At 45.8% G+C, this 17,314-nt stretch overlaps 2 protein-coding genes across 5 annotated transcripts; one reads left to right on the top strand and one right to left on the bottom strand.

Moving 5' to 3' along the window:
* The first annotated feature begins 351 nt into the window (after positions 1-351).
* On the top strand, positions 352-13,128 carry beta-Spec (spectrin beta chain). Of its 4 annotated transcripts, none has more exons than XM_070219016.1 (8): positions 352-521; positions 3,967-10,186; positions 10,246-10,442; positions 10,504-10,672; positions 11,302-11,352; positions 11,493-11,599; positions 11,912-12,078; positions 12,490-13,128. In XM_070219016.1, exons 2-8 carry the CDS (start codon positions 4,138-4,140, stop codon positions 12,674-12,676), a joined length of 6,927 nt encoding a protein of 2,308 aa, XP_070075117.1. In that variant the 5' UTR covers positions 352-521; positions 3,967-4,137; the 3' UTR covers positions 12,677-13,128. The 4 variants fall into 4 exon arrangements, with proteins under 4 accessions (XP_070075117.1, XP_016996089.1, XP_070075119.1 ...); XM_017140600.3 differs by having other exon boundaries at positions 352-525; XM_070219017.1 differs by lacking the exon at positions 11,302-11,352 and having other exon boundaries at positions 353-525.
* On the bottom strand, positions 13,075-16,620 carry LOC108056696 (O-acyltransferase like protein). Its single transcript, XM_017140603.3, has 4 exons — positions 16,261-16,620; positions 15,139-15,865; positions 13,832-14,765; positions 13,075-13,368 (listed from the first exon to the last, which is right to left on the bottom strand). Exons 1-4 carry the CDS (start codon positions 16,460-16,462, stop codon positions 13,243-13,245), a joined length of 1,989 nt encoding a protein of 662 aa, XP_016996092.2. The 5' UTR covers positions 16,463-16,620; the 3' UTR covers positions 13,075-13,242.
* Positions 16,621-17,314: the final 694 nt, after the last annotated feature.

Below are 17,314 nucleotides of genomic sequence, written 5' to 3'. Positions count from 1 at the left end.
AGTTTCTCTTACCTTGCTTAGCATTTTAGAAAGTAACTAACAATAGAAAATCAAATTTTACATGTTTTAAGTTCCGTGAAATTTTTTAACAAATAACAGCTTTTTTTTAAATTTAACAGAAACCATTTGGAGTCGTTTCCTGAATTGCTGAATTTTTCTATTGAATTTTCAACAATTCAGCAAATTTAATAGTTTAGGAAATACCCGGAATATATAATATTATTCTAGCTATTTAGCATCGCAAAAAATCATATAATATAGCTAGTAGTCAGCGATAGTCGCCTCCAAACATCGATAACTCCGATTCAGATGTTTCCATCGATGTTTCTCCACCAGTTTCGATGATTCTCCGCCTCCGCTTCTCACTCGTTCGCAACGCGATGTTTTGAATACATACATTTTTTCCATTCTCGCCAAGAAAGTTCACCCGCCAGACCGAAGATTTTAGTGAACGCGCTAAATCGTGAAATTAACTGTGTTTTGTGAATCAATTAGGGCGGACGGAGCTGCAAAATTGTCGAGTAGGTAAGTGAAGATCGCCGCAGTGCAGTGGAAACGGCGCGAAGAGCGGCCGAAAGGTGTGTGAAATAGACCAACGCCCAAGTGGCCACGGAAAAGGAGCCATCAGCGAACGGAACGAACGGCAGAAGTGGCAAAGAGAGGAGCTGAGTGCAAAAGTATCTAGCGGATGTGTGTGTGTGTGTGCGGGTGTGTGTGTGTGGCCAGGAGAAGTGTGCTAAAAAATCAGGCGAAACAATTTTCGCCACATATTTACATACATAATAAAACATCATCGATTAAAATTGCCTGCTAACTCATATTCATATATTTGGCCCGACGTCGCCGCCCGCTGCCGCTGCCCTGCCTCTGCCGCCGTTGATGACATCATTCGGTTTCGGTGAGAGCGCGTAGCGTGCGTGAGTGTGAGTGTGTGTGTAATCGAATTGGACGAGCTCGCTTTTTTTTATTTTTTAATTCACCCGATCCGAAAAGGATGCACCAATGGATTTGGCCAGAAACTCAAGGCCCTGAAATAATAAAAAACAATAAAAAAAAACAGTGCTGTGTGAAAACGAACCTTACGTCAACTTGGTGATAAAAACGAAGAACACGGCTATCGCCTAATCGGAGATATATATGTATTGAAGACGATGCGTGTGATGGTGTTTGTGAGTTTATGAAATACAAGCGGTGCGCTCTTTTTTTTTTTTCCTCATTTCTTCCTCATAGATACGCATACTATGCCTATGCACTTGGCTGAAATACAGTTACGTGCCCACCAACACTCTAAAAATAGGCAACCCCACTCTCTCTTACACCAACCCCACCCACCCCCTGTGCACCAGCAACACCACCCCACTCCAGAGGTCACGAGTTGAAGTGAAGTTTCCTTTCCTTTGCGAGCTCTCCTCTCCCCGAATTCACCTCATGTAGCTGCACTTGCTCAATGTTTATTTGTGCTTCACCTTGTTTTTGTTGTTGTTTATGACAAATCACACGTATGTATGTATGTATGTACAGTTGTAAACACAACACACACCTACAATCAATTGATCACCAAAAAAACTCATTAACTGGCTCATAAATGGCAGGGAAAACTGGTTTTTCCTTGGCTTAACTCAACTTTGGTGGTGGTTTCATTTCCAAGTTTCCAAAGTTGAACTCTTGGCCTGTTTAATTGAACTCGCAGTTGCACACCACACACGCCCCGCTCTCTTTCGCTCTCTCTATCGCACTCTCTCTCTCTTTTTCTGTGATGAACTCACGCTGAAAACAAGAGGATCGGCCATAATCATAATTAAGTCTTAAAAAAGCACCAACAATCGAAAGGGGGGTGTGCTAGAGGGGGACAGGGATAGCTTGCGAGAGCGACTTATGCAGTTTCCACCCCATCTCTCCCTTTCTCGCTCCCACTTCCACTCCAACTGCACCACCTTTCGGATACGATACACAGATACATTCGCTCTCTCTCTCGCTCCAGTTTTGTTTTTGCTCGCTCCCGCTCTCCCAAAGTTTTAAGCTTCGTTTTAATAAAAATATTACGTAATACCAAGATAGAAGCTGCGTGCGTGTGGAAGTGTGCGTGTGCTGATTTTGCTTTTTGTTTGTTTTAACAATTCTCGCTCGCACTTTGCTTGTTATTGTTGTTGCGGGTGGAGTGGTGCTCTCATCAAAATTAGTACAAATGAAATCAGCAGCTTACTTAATTGTGGTGGAAAAAAGTAGTAGTAAGAAGAAGAAGAACGAGGAGGAGGAAAAGTTTTGTGTTGTTGTTGTGTGCGTAGAAGGGAATGACCCCGGCACCTGTGCAAAAGCGAATGGGGAATAAAGGTCAAAGGACATTAGCACAAAAAAAAACACACTCTGTTATACAGAACAAAAGTTCTCTGTTTTATCAGTGTTTCTATTTTTGTCCTAGGTCGGCGATTTTATTTTGCTGAATGAAACCTTTTTTAGAACAAGCTAAGTTCTAATCAATTTTAGAACAAATAAATGTACACATATCAACAAATAATTAAATTTAAAGAAAATAGTGTAGGCCTTTAAATTAAATACAAAATTTAATCAGCTAAATAGAAACTTTAAAAAGGAAAATTCCAAATCTGCATAGAATAAAAAAATATAATACAAAAGTCAAAAATAAAAAAGTGAAAAATTAAATTAAACAATTAAAACTTTTAACAAGGAAATTCCAATTCTGCATAGAATATAAAACCAACTTTGAAAAGGAAAATTCCAATTCTGCGTTAACTATTTTTTTTTGCTTCCCTAATTTGAAATGTGAAAGCCGGGGGAGAAAGTACAGCGACAAACAAACAAATAAAAAAAAAAAAACAACACACATTAACCGGAAAAAGTACAGCCCAAGTACTTGGCTCATTTTCATTTGCAGCCCAAAAAGCTTGCAAAAGTGTGAAAAACGCTGCGATGTGTGAAAAACTGAATGGATTTTCGAGGGCCAACTGCCGTGTGAATAGGTCATAATTTCAAATCGTCGGTCGTGTCGATAAAAGTGAAATACCAGTGTAGTTGTATAGTTACAAGCCCATGTAAATGGGTAGAAACGCACGGACAGAGGCATAAAACAAAAAGCTCGATGATGAAAATGGAAACTGGGCCCAGCATGATTTATGGAAATGTGTACTTACAGTTGAGGTCATAAAGATAGCACTAAAGAAGTTTTTTTTTAACATTTATGGATTAAATACTATCTTACTTAATAATTTTTTATTTATACATATTTAGTAAATTATCATGAAATCAATTAAAACTTACATACAAGTCATGGTAAATGAATTACTTACAGTTGAGGCTATAAAAATAGCACTAAAAAAGTTTTTTTTTTTCTTTAATATTTATTTCTTGACTGGAAATTTCACTTTATGTACTCAATATTTTCTAATTTAAAAAGTACTAAAGTTTTTCTCATGAAATCAATTAAAACTTACAAACAACTAATTGTAAATGAATTACCCATTAAATAACAATTAACTAGAATAACCCCAAGTGCATTTCGATGACACTCTAAACGAATTAGGCCCGCATGTAAAGCACAAACCCCCAGTAATTAGCCGCTTGTTATGTGTATATATATTATATACCCATATATACCCACTATATATATATATTTTGTAGCCCCCTATATATTACGTTTTGTCTGCTGTTTCGATGGTTTTTGTGAAGTGAATTGAATTTCCTGCAATTTCACGGTTTTGCCATTTGAATCCGGTTTGGGGGAGGGTTCTCGCCCCAGTTTTATTTTTTTTTTTTTTTTTTTTTTTTTTCTTCCACCGCGTGATGTAATCGCTTTAAGTTCCATAGTAGCAATTGCGATCGGACATTCTAGTGGTGACCCCGGCGACCCGCGTGACGCCATCCCGAAACCAAACCCAAAAATGATAAAAGAAAATGAATGAATCACCGGTGAAATTAACTAACCGATTGCGAATTTTCCCACCATTCCAGTGATTCTCTTCTGAAGGCAACACAGACATTCGGTTTGGACTCAAGGATAAATAAAACGACGAACGGAGGAGTGGCGAGCTCCCTGAAAATAAAACACACGACACGAAACTCACGAAAACTAGACAATAGAAAGTACAACTAATCCACTGTGGAAGCAATAGATCCCCAGCCATGACGACGGACATTTCGATTGTTCGCTGGGATCCCAGCCAGGGTCCTGGCAACGAGTACATCGATGAGTACGAGTACGATGGCGGCAACTCCTCGTCGCGCCTCTTCGAGCGCTCCAGGATCAAGGCGCTGGCCGAGGAGCGTGAGAGTGTCCAGAAGAAGACCTTCACCAAGTGGGTGAACTCTCATCTCTGCCGCGTCAACTGCCGCATTGCCGATCTGTATGTGGATATGCGGGATGGCAAGCATCTGATCAAGCTGCTCGAGGTCCTTTCCGGCGAACGACTGCCCAAGCCCACCAAGGGCAAGATGAGGATCCATTGCCTGGAGAATGTGGACAAGGCACTGCAGTTTCTACGCGAACAGCGCGTCCATCTGGAGAACATTGGCTCCCATGACATAGTCGATGGCAATGCCTCGTTGAACTTGGGCCTCATTTGGACCATCATCCTGCGCTTCCAGATCCAGGACATCACCATCGAGGAGGTGGACAACAAGGAGACCAAGTCGGCCAAGGATGCTTTGCTTCTTTGGTGCCAGATGAAGACTGCCGGCTATCATAATGTCAATGTGCGTAACTTTACCACCTCTTGGCGCGATGGCCTGGCCTTTAATGCGATTATTCACAAACACCGTCCGGATTTGGTTCAATTCGAGAAGCTCTCGAAGACCAATGCCATTCACAATCTGAACAATGCCTTCGATGTGGCCGAGGATAAGCTCGGTCTGGCCAAGCTGCTCGATGCCGAGGATGTTTTCGTTGAGCATCCCGACGAGAAGTCCATCATCACGTATGTCGTGACCTACTATCACTACTTCAGCAAGCTCAAACAGGAGACGGTGCAGGGCAAGCGCATTGGCAAGGTGGTGGGCATTGCCATGGAGAACGACAAGATGGTCCATGACTATGAGCATTTCACCAGTGATTTGCTCAAGTGGATAGAGACCACCATCCAATCCCTGGGTGAGCGGGAGTTTGAGAACTCGCTGGCAGGAGTTCAGGGTCAATTGGCTCAGTTTTCCAACTATCGCACCATCGAGAAGCCGCCCAAGTTTGTGGAGAAGGGCAATCTGGAGGTTCTCCTGTTCACCCTGCAGTCCAAGATGCGGGCCAACAATCAGAAACCCTACACGCCCAAGGAGGGCAAGATGATCTCGGACATTAACAAGGCCTGGGAGCGATTGGAGAAGGCCGAACATGAGCGCGAGTTGGCTTTGCGCGAGGAGCTCATCCGGCAGGAGAAGCTGGAGCAGCTGGCCGCTCGTTTCGATCGCAAGGCTTCCATGCGCGAGACTTGGCTGTCGGAGAATCAGCGTTTGGTTAGCCAGGATAACTTTGGTTTCGATCTCGCCGCTGTTGAGGCGGCGGCCAAGAAGCACGAGGCCATCGAAACGGACATCTTTGCCTACGAGGAGCGTGTTCAAGCGGTGGTCGCCGTTTGCGATGAGTTGGAATCAGAGCGCTATCACGATGTGAAGCGCATTCTCCTGCGCAAGGACAATGTGATGCGTTTGTGGACTTATCTGCTGGAGTTGCTGCGTGCCAGGCGTATGCGTCTGGAGATCTCGCTGCAGCTGCAGCAGAACTTCCAGGAGATGCTCTACATACTGGACAACATGGAGGAGATCAAGCAGCTGCTGATGACCGACGACTATGGCAAGCATCTGATGGGCGTGGAGGATCTGCTGCAGAAGCATTCGCTGGTCGAAGCAGACATTAATATCCTGGGGGAGAGGGTCAAAGTGGTCGTGCAGAACTCGCAGAAGTTCCTTAGCGACGATCCCGAGTCGTACAAACCCTGCGATCCCGAGATTATCGTCTCGCGCGTCCAGCAACTGGAGGATGCCTATGCGGAGCTAGTGCGTCTGGCTGTCGAACGACGCAGTCGCCTGGAGGAGAGCCGCAAACTGTGGCAGTTCTACTGGGACACCGCCGACGAGGAGAACTGGATCAAGGAGAAGGAGCAGATCGTGTCCACCGATGAGGTGGGTCACGACCTCACCACCGTCAATCTGATGCTCAGCAAGCACAAGGCTTTGGAGTCGGAGATCACCTCGCATGATCCCCAGCTGCAAAATGTGGCCAAGGTGGGCGCAGAACTGATCACAGAGGGTCATTTCGGAGCCGATCGCATCAAGGATCGCTTGAAGGAGATCCTCTCCAAGTGGGATCACCTGTTGGACCTCACCAAATATCGCCGCCAGCGACTGGAGAATGCCGTCGAGTATTTCCAACTGTTCGCCGATGCCGACGACGTGGACAACTGGATGCTGGACACCCTGCGCATCGTTTCATCCGAGGATGTGGGACGCGATGAGGCCAATGTTCAATCGCTGCTCAAGAAGCACAAGGACGTAGCGGATGAGCTAAAGAACTATGCCGAGGTAATCGACGCTCTGCACAAACAGGCCGAGAGTCTCAAGCTCAACGAGGCGGAGAAGGCGGCGGTGGACAAGCGACTGGAGGCCATCGACAGTCGGTACAGGGAGCTCACCGAGCTGGCCAAGTTGCGCAAGCAGCGACTCCTTGATGCCCTTAGCCTTTACAAACTAATGTCCGAAGCGGACGGCGTGGAGCAATGGATCAAGGAGAAGACCAAGATGCTGGACACGATGACGCCGGGCAAGGATATCGAGGATGTGGAAATAATGAAGCATCGCTTCGAGGGCTTCGACAAGGAAATGAATGCCAATGCTTCCCGCGTGGCAGTGGTTAATCAACTGGCTCGTCAGCTGCTTCATGTTGAGCATCCGAACTCGGATGAGATTCTGGAGCGGCAGAATCATCTCAACCAGGAGTGGTCGACGCTGCGCGAGAAGGCCGAGGCCAAAATGGATGATTTGAAGTCCGCCCATGGCGTTCAGACCTTCTACATCGAGTGCCGCGAGACGATCTCGTGGATTGAGGACAAGAAGCGCATCCTGACCGAAACGGATAGCTTGGAAATGGATTTGACTGGTGTGATGACTTTGCAGCGTCGCTTGAGCGGAATGGATCGCGATTTAGCGGCCATTCAGGCCAAGCTTTCGAGCTTGGAACGCGAGGCCAACAGCATTGAGGATGAGCATCCCGAGGAGGCCAAGATCATCAGGGAGCGCATCTCGCAGATCGAACAGATCTGGGAGCAGCTCACCCAGATGCTCAAGGAGCGCGACTCGAAGTTGGAGGAGGCGGGCGATCTGCATCGCTTCCTGCGCGATCTCGATCACTTCCAGACCTGGCTCACCAAGACCCAAACGGATGTGGCGTCCGAGGATACACCCACTTCGCTGCCGGAAGCTGAGAAGCTGCTCACCCAGCACCAATCGATTCGCGAGGAGATTGACAACTACACCGAGGACTACAAGAACATGATGGAGTACGGCGAGCGGCTGACCTCCGAGGGCAGCACCTCCGACGATCCGCAGTACATGTTCCTAAGGGAGCGATTGAATGCGCTGAAGGATGGCTGGGAGGAGCTGCATCAGATGTGGGAGAACAGGCAAGTGCTCCTCTCTCAAAGCCTCGATCAGCAGCTCTTCAATCGCGATGCCAGGCAAACGGAGGTGCTGCTCAGCCAGCAGGAGCACTTCCTCAGCAAGGACGATACACCGGTTAATCTCGAGCAGGCCGAGAATCAGCTGAAGCGGCACGAGGCCTTCCTCACCACCATGGAGGCTAACGATGATAAGATCAATACGCTGCTCCAGGTGGCCGATACGCTGGTGGAGAAGGATCACTTTGACGCGGAGAAGATTGGCAAGCGGGCGGAGAATATCACAGGGCGAAGGGATGACAACAGGCAGAGGGCTTTGGATCAGCATGATAAGCTCAAAAACCAAGTCAAGCTGCACGAATTCCTGCAGGATCTTGAGGAGCTGGCCGAGTGGGTGCAGGAGAAGTATGCCACGTCGCAGGATGAGTCGTACAGGAGCGCCAAGACTATTCACTCCAAGTGGACGCGTCATCAGGCCTTCGAGGCGGAGATTGCGGCCAACAAGGAGCGCCTGTTCGAGGCCGAGAAATCCGCCCAGGAGCTGTCCAAGGAGAAGCCCGAGTTCAAGGACGTGATCGAACCGAAACTCAAGGAACTGGCCAAGCAGTTTGAGGATCTGGAGGTGCACACCAAGGAGAAGGGCGCCATGCTGTTCGACGCCAATCGCGAGGTGCTCGTCCAGCAGACCTGCGACGACATCGATTCCTACATCACGGATCTCGAGAAGCAGATTGTCAGTGGCGATACAGCGAATGATTTGACCTCCGTCAACATTCTGATGCAAAAGCAGCAGGTTATCCAGACACAGATGGCTGTAAAGGCACGCCAGGTGGAGGAGATTGACAAGCAGACGGAGTATCTCCAGAAGACCGTGCCCGAGGAGAAGATCGAACCGATTGTGGTTAAGAAGACGGCGGTCCTGGAGAGATTCGAGAAGATCAAGGCGCCGCTGTTGGAGCGGCAAAAGGCGCTGGAGAAGAAGAAGGAGGCCTTCCAGTTCTGTCGCGATGTCGAGGACGAGAAGCTCTGGATCGACGAGAAGCTGCCGGTGGCCAACTCACCTGACTATGGCAATTCCCTGTTCAATGTCCATGTGCTGAAGAAGAAGAACCAATCGCTGGCCACCGAAATCGACAACCATGAGCCGCGCATCAATGCCATTTGCAACAATGGACGCAAACTGATCGACGAGGGTCACGAGGATGCCAAGAAGTTCGAGGCGCTGATTAGCGATCTCACCCAGAAGTGGCAGGAGCTCAAGGATGCCATCGAGGGCAGGCGGAGGCATCTCCTGGAGTCCGAGAAGGTGCAGCAGTACTTCTTCGATGCCCAGGAGGCCGAGTCGTGGATGAGCGAGCAGGAACTCTACATGATGGTCGAGGATCGCGGCAAGGATGAGATTAGTGCCCAGAATCTGATGAAGAAGCACGAGAACCTGGAGCAATCGGTGGAGGATTACGCTAATACCATTCGTCAGCTGGGCGAGGTGGCTCGCCAGTTTAGCGGCGATGATATCTCCTCCGGCGATGCCGTTGCCGTCAAGCAATCGCAGCTGGACAAGCTGTATGCCGGACTCAAGGATTTGGCTGGTGAGAGAAGGGCTCGTCTCAACGAAGCCCTCCAGCTATTCATGCTTAGCCGCGAGGTGGACGACCTAGAGCAATGGATAACGGATCGCGAGGTGGTCGCCGGTTCGCAGGAATTGGGTCAGGACTTTGACCATGTCACTTTGCTTTCCGAGCGCTTCAATGAGTTCGCCCGCGACACGGAGGCCGTTGGAGGCGAAAGGGTGGCCAAGGTCAACGGAATAGCCGACAATCTCATTCAGGCGGGCCATTCCGATTCGGCCACCATAGCCGAATGGAAGGATAACCTGAATGAATCGTGGCAGGATCTACTGGAGTTGATTGAGACACGCACCCAGATGCTCGCTGCCTCGCGGGAGCTGCACAAGTTCTTCCACGACTGCAAGGATGTCCTGGGAAGGATCCTCGAGAAGCAGCACGGCGTGTCCGATGAACTGGGACGCGATGCGGGCTCCGTTTCGACGCTGCAGCGAAAGCATTACAATTTCCTGCAGGATCTGACCACGCTGTACTCGCAGGTCCAGCAGATACAGGAGGAGTCGGCCAAGCTGCAGGATGCCTATGCCGGGGACAAGGCCAAGGAGATCACCAATCGGGAGCAGGAGGTCCTGCATGCCTGGGACAATCTGCAGGCAATGTGCGATGCGCGCAAACAGAAGCTAGCCGATACGGGCGATCTCTTCCGGTTCTTCAATATGGTACGCATTCTGATGATCTGGATGGAGGATCTAGTGCGCCAGATGAACACCTCCGAGAAGCCACGCGATGTTTCCGGCGTGGAGCTGCTGATGAACAACCACCAGAGTTTGAAGGCCGAGATCGATACGCGGGAGGATAACTTCGGGGCGTGCATCTCGCTGGGCAAGGAGCTGCTCACCAGGAATCACTACGCGTCCGCGGATATCAAGGATCGCCTGATGTCGCTGAGCAACAGCCGGAATGCCCTGCTCCGCCGATGGGAGGAGCGCTGGGAGAATCTCCAGCTGAGTAGGTTTAACCCTTCTTTCTCTTTAACTTGTTGATTAAATGATTTCCCTTTTTTTTAGTTCTGGAGGTGTACCAATTCGCCCGAGATGCTGCCGTTGCCGAGGCCTGGCTGATCGCCCAGGAGCCCTACCTGCTCTCCTCGGAGCTCGGCCACACCATCGACGAGGTGGAGAACCTGATCAAGAAGCACGAGGCCTTTGAGAAGTCAGCCGCCGCCCAAGAGGAGCGCTTCAGTGCCCTTGAGCGTTTGACAACAGTGGGTGTTTCTCTCTATTATTAACTAGTAGAATATATTCTATATTATTTATATATTCCAGTTTGAGCTTAAGGAGATGAAGAGGCGCCAGGAGCTGGCGGAGGAGGCGGAGCGACAGCGCATCAAGGAGGAGCAGGAGGCCAAGGCCGCTTCGGAGGCGGCGGAACAGGCCAAACGAGAGGCTGAGCGACGCGACGACGTGGACGTTGGAGCCTCGCACGATGATTCAGGTACGGATAGGCATAGTCTTCTTTTATAGGATGCTTGTAGAGGTGGAGAAAATATCGTTGTTTAATGATATTTTACAAAAATCGATGTTTCCTCGATAAAAATCGATGGTTTTTTGACGTAAAAATCAATTTTTGACCGAGCTAAACTGGTCAAAGTTAGTTAAAAAATCAAAAAGCTAAGATATGGACAAACAGCTAAAGCATAATTTAAAATATGCAGCTGTTTTATTGTTCTTTCGTTTAATCTTGAAAAATTAATCGAAAAACATCGATGTTTTTTGACATAAACATCGAAAACATCGATGTTCCCAAAAATCGATATTTCTCCACCTCTAGAAGCTTGGGATTGTTGAAAGTGCATTGCAAGTATCTTCAGCAATCCCACATCATAATCCAGCTGTCCTCCACCAGCTATCCATTTCCATATCCATTTCCGCATCCCAATCCATATCCACCATCCATCCCAGCCGCACTGTGATCGCCCAACCCCGAGAAGATCAAGATCCCCCCCGTGGAATCGTCTCGTTTAACCAAAATAATCTCTTAACGTTTTCTGTCATTCAATCATGCTTACTAAACCAAATCACGGATTAACCAACTAACCAATCAACTTATGTAAACCCGTGAAGCCGCCAAAGACACGGCCGTCGAGTTCGAGCGCGTTGTCGAGATCCAAACAGGTATACAAATACGAGCACTAGCTAGGCGCAGAGATCCCTGGCATTTAGCATTTAGCATATAGCATTTAGCATTCCATTTGTGTTACATCATAGATCATAGAACTTTCAACTAATCGAAATTTATGGTGTGTGCTCCCCAGAACGAGGCGCAACTCCAGGCGCCGGCGAGGGTCACGAGGGCTATGTGACACGAAAACACGAGTGGGACTCGACCACCAAGAAGGCCTCCAACCGATCTTGGGATAAGGTAAGATAAGGGGATCTATTGGGGATCTATATATTATAACAAATGTATTTCTAACTATCATCTTAAGTGGGTTTAAAATAAGGTTCAATACTAAAGAATTCGCGTTTTAATTATTCTTTTATAAACGATTAATATATCTTATTTTTCACCGGTATTTCTCTATTTCTATTGGGAATCCATGTTATAATAAATTTCTTTCTAACTCCCATCTTAAGTGGGTTTAAAATTTAAGTTCAATACTAAAGAATTCGCGTTTTAATTATTCTTTTATAAGCGATTAATATACCTCTTTTTCTTTTTTTTATTTCTCAGGTATACATGGCTGCCAGGGCCGGACGCATTTCGTTCTACAAAGATCAGAAGGGTTACAAGAGTAATCCCGAATTGACCTTCCGCGGCGAGCCCAGCTACGATCTGCAAAACGCTGCCATTGAAATTGCCAGTGATTACACCAAGAAGAAGCACGTGCTGCGAGTCAAGTGAGTAAATCTACTATATTCTATATGAGCTTTATATTTGCTCACCTTAAAAAATTAAGAATCAAAGCCAGAGCATAAACTACTGAAGCTACAATATCTATATTTTTGACAAATATTCATACTATAGTGTAGATTATAGCTTTTAACCAAGTGAACCCAATCAACTCCAAATAAATATTAGTTTTTCTAGTAAAAACTAGTAATTTATATACGTAGGAGTTTTTCTAATTTTTAATCCTTCTTTGATGCCCTAAAAAATCATTACAAATCCGTATAGATGCTTAAAAATCAGTAACAATCACTAAAAATCCGTAAAAAATCAGTAAAAATCCGAAAAATCCTTTACTAAATAAGTTTATAATTTATATACAACCATTGTACTAATCAGATTTATTTTTCTCCCACTTACAGGCTCGCAAACGGCGCCTTGTTCTTGCTGCAGGCCCATGACGACACCGAGATGTCCCAGTGGGTGACCTCCCTGAAGGCCCAGAGCGACTCGACAGCGGTGGCCGCCAGCAGATCCCAGACTCTGCCAGCCACCTCACAAAAGGACGAACCAAAGCGCAGATCGTTTTTTACTTTAAAGAAAAAGTAAACTAACACCCCCCTTTCGTAACCGCAACACTTTAAGCAAGAGCAGCTAATTAAAACAAAAACAAAATGAGAAGGCTAAAAGATGATGAGAAAAATGATAATACAAAACAAGCGACAACAAATTATACAGCAAAAATTAAGAAGAAGCAAATATATATTTTTTTTTCATATATTTAAAACTTATTTCGTAATGAGAGGAAAACAAAAAACAAAAAACCGACAAAAACTTGCAAGAGAAGAGACGAGCAAAACGTAAACAATTATTATGCTTATCAAATTTGCACGATAAATACTGCTATTATGATTAAACGTATGTATCTTATTTATTTAAACAAATACAAAGTAATATAAAGATAAAAAAAAATACAAAAAACAAACAAAAAATTTGAGGAAACCAACTCGTGTATGCATTTCAATGTATTCGATAAATAAACGAAATATTCCTTTAAAGTACACCAATTGCCGATGAATTCGTGAGTTACTCAATTACAATTTATTTTGGAGCTTTCTTCTCGAAGAACCAATTACAAGTGGACTTTGGTCATATCCAGGTATGAACAGAAACATCTATGAATTCTTCTTTTTGGAGTTGGTCAGCAGGCTAATCAGCCGATTGTAGGGGATTTCGAAGAGCACAGTGACTACGATGGCCATTACGTAACAGATTACCGAACAGGAAATTGTGAGAAGGAGCTGGAATAATGGTAAAGTAATTGTGGATTAATTGTGCTATATGAGATATTAGTATAGTATAATATCTCAATAATAATCAGGTCAACATTCTTACTTTTTAGTAGACAGAAAAAAAGATCAAGTTATTCATATCATTTTGATATGATTCACAGTATTTGTTTGAAGAAATACTAAATTTGGTATTTTGGAAAAGTATTTTTAAACTTTTATGAAATGATAAAATATCAAGTTGATGTGCTTGAATCATAAATTTGACGTTATTGATATGAAATAAGGTAGAAATTACCCTATTTCATATCGATTTTGGTTTTCTGTCATAAATTTGACGTTATTGATATGAAATAAGGTAGAAATCACCCTATTTCATATCGAATTTGGTTTTCTGTGTAGTAAAAACTTAATATATTCCTTATATCTGAACCTACAGGTTTTCTTCTTATCACAACTAACATATAAAACTTACCAGCATCGTGTTGTCTGGATTCACTTCGTGGCTGAAGGAGTGATAGAAGTACATGATGACTATGGGATTCAGCAGGTAGATGGCGTAGGTGAAGCGGCTGATGCGCTGCACCGGCTCCGATTGGAGGAGGGTGAGCAGCCAGCGGGTGGGCGCGTGGCAGTCGCTGGTGTCCGTCCGGGTGCCGCAGATGATGAGGTGGCTGGCCAGCGTGGTGACCATGACACGCAGAATGACCATGAAAATGACGATGACACTGGTCGCCGGCAGCCGATCCATGGTCACCTGCTTGGCCAGCCAGCCGACGAGGAGCAGGGATCCCAATCTTGCCCATCGACTGGGCATGACCAGATCGAAGGGCGTGGCCAAGCCCTTGACATGGGTGTAGGCATACGAGCCGCCTATGATGTAGGCCAGCATCCTGATGAGCGGACTCATGTAGGACCACTCGTTGGTGTGGTACAGCTCCTCGAAGTTCGAGCCCACCTCCTTGACCTCCATCAGGACACTCGAAATGAGGGCGCTGATTACCAGCAGCAGGTGCGTTAGCCACTTGACCAGTTTCGGGTGCTTCGTGTGCCCGAAGAGGAGCAGCATGGCCAGCATGTGGAGCTGCATGTCGCAGCCCAGCGACCACGTCCACGATCCGCACATCTCCGAAATGGGAAACAGGTTCTGGATGAAGAACAGGTTCCGCATGGCGTGGCGACGGCACAGCTCGTCCTGCGGATCGGTTATGTGCAGCACGGACACCTGGCGCTGGTACTCCATCATTACCACGCCGATTAGTATGACCACGAACTGCAGCGGAGCTAGCCGGCGGTAGCGGTGGATGAACTGCCCCAGGTAGCGACGCACGTTGCCCCACAACCCATCGCTGGCTATCGCCCGCTGCAGCTGCTCGTCCTTCATAAAGTTCAAGACCGTGAGGTAGCCACTGCATTAAAAAAAGCGGAAAAATATTATCTACCTGGGACTTCCTTTGCGAATGCTGAAGAATTCGCGGTAATTTTTCATTAATTTTTACTTAAACGAGAGTTTTCTGAAGAATTCGCGTTAGTTTTTTACCAAATATTACGCCAAACAGAGTTTTCTGAAGAATTCGCGTTAGTATTTCGACAAATATTACGTCCAAGAGCGTTTTCTGAAGAATTCGCGTTAGATTTTCAACAAATATACGCCTAATTAGTTTTATCCTAAATAATTCGGAAAAGGATTATCTATGCTGAAGAATTCGCGTTTAAAGAGTGTGTTCTTAAGGATTTTGCCCAAAGAATTCGCGGCATAGCCTACTTTCAGTATTTCCTCACCTGACCACAAAGAATATCTCCACCATGCTGGGCCAGTAGGTGTGCCGCATGGTCATCGACACCAACTTGGCGAGCATCTCGACCGAGGGATCCACGGAGAAGTACTTGTACCAGATCACATGCACGCCAATCAGCGAGAAAGCGGTGAACACCCTCAGCCCGTTGATGGGCCTGTTCTCCTGGTTGGGATTCACCGGCTTCCAGGCCTGCTGCCAGTTGCTGGCCAGATCGAAGCAGGCCAGGATGCGCGACTGCTGGGCCAGGCTGGTGAGGCCCAGAAGAGTCACCGCGAGGGTGCCACCCACCACCAAAAGAAGCAGGTGCACCGCTCCGCTCTCGAAGAAATGCGGCTGTAGTTCCGGTTTCTTAACATACGATAACTTGGCGTCCATCTCCCAGCAGCTAAAGGAGCCGTTAGGAGCAGTTAGGGATCTGCGGATTAGCTGCTCCACCTCGGGGACGCCACAGCTGCGCGGCACGCAGAGACCGATGTGCAGCAGGGGATTCTGCTTGATGGATACCTGCAGCTGCCACGGCGAATTGGACTCCAGGTAAGCCACCAGGTAGTGGAATTCGATGGGCGACACTTCGCGCAGCAGGCGCAGATTGTTGTCAGTCATGTCCTGGAGCACCGGCTCGTTGACGGCGCGGCAGGTGAACCGGTTGCCCAGCCAGGTGCTCTGGCCCATCATAAAATTGGAGAAGCCTTCACCGGAGGCGTCCAGAGCTGAATATCAGATTGATATGTGCAGGTTAATTGAATATTTTTTAAAGATCAAGTTATTCATATCTTTTTGATATGCTTAAGGATTAAATTGATCTTATTTTACAATATTTGTTCAAAATTACTACACTTGGTATTTTAAAACGGTATTTTTATAACTTATATGAAATGATATAATATCAATTTTATAAGTTTAAATCATAAATTGGACATTAATCATATCGAAATGAAATGAGGAAAAAATTGACCCTATTTCATATTGAACTTCTTTTCTATACAATTTTTCATGATTTAAACGTAAAATTTCAGCGATTATTTATCTTCAATTTTTAATAACATAAAAATCGGATGTAATTAAAATATTATTATAATTATATAATTAAACAACTAATCCTTACCCTTAAGTGCCCAGGACTGCTGATCCTTCCAGGCTTTTCCGAGCTCCGCTAGCTGCTCCTCGCACTTGGACAGCGATAGTGATGTGTTTTGAAATTGCCGGGGAATTGTATCCACCAGGTCCATAAGTAGGGACTTCGATCCACATTCTCGGCCGTCGCCGAGCACAGCGATTATTTGGATCAGGAGCAAAACGACGAGCATGTTTGGGATCGGTGATCACCTCAGCACTCCACGACAGACGTCGCACAACTAGTTCTGCATTTGGGAATGGGAAAGCAAAGTCTGGACGACCCACATAACCCCCCCACTTTATTTAAGCCCCATTGATCCGTGACGCTCTTCAAGATCCGAGCAATCGTTTTATGGTCCTATCTGTTGTACTAAACCCGAGCTTGTTTTGCAGTTAGCACCAATGCCCAGGTGTTGGACTTATCGACTGAGCTTTACCCGGTACAGATGTACAGGTATACCATTCCTAAGTACCCGGAAATAACTTTTACTTTTGCTTTGTGCCTATTAGTTACAACAAAGCCAGGAATTAATAGCAAGACGACTTTGTCAAGATATTAAATTTCTAAAGTGTGTATAAAGTAGTCAAATTTACAACCTCTAATGAATTATATACTATCAAGAGATTACAAAGTAAAAGGGCTGGTCATAATTCTGCCCTTTTGTAGGTACTAAAATAATAAAAGTGAATAAAATAATTTGTATTTATTTTTTCTCCGAATCCATATTTTCCACACTTAAATATCAGTATTTTGGCCATAATAATAGAAATAATGGTCCAAATATGGATTGTAATACCTCGTTGAACTCGTAATTCAATTCCCAATCGATTGTTAGCTGCTCTAAACAGTCATTCTTTTAGCTGTGAGCCTTGATTTGTCCAAATTACGACCGAAAAGCCACAAAAAAAGGTTATTTTCGTCGAAAATTAGAATCCATATTTTCCACCCTCAAATATCAGTATTTTAGCCATAATAATGGAAATAATGGCCCAAAAATGGAGTGTTATACCTCGTTAAACTCGTTATTTAATCCCCAATCGAT

The sequence above is a fragment of the Drosophila takahashii genome, chromosome X (genome assembly GCF_030179915.1).
Source record: "Drosophila takahashii strain IR98-3 E-12201 chromosome X, DtakHiC1v2, whole genome shotgun sequence".
NCBI lineage: Eukaryota > Metazoa > Arthropoda > Insecta > Diptera > Drosophilidae > Drosophila > Drosophila takahashii.
This window is presented reverse-complemented; position numbering and strand designations above follow the sequence as displayed.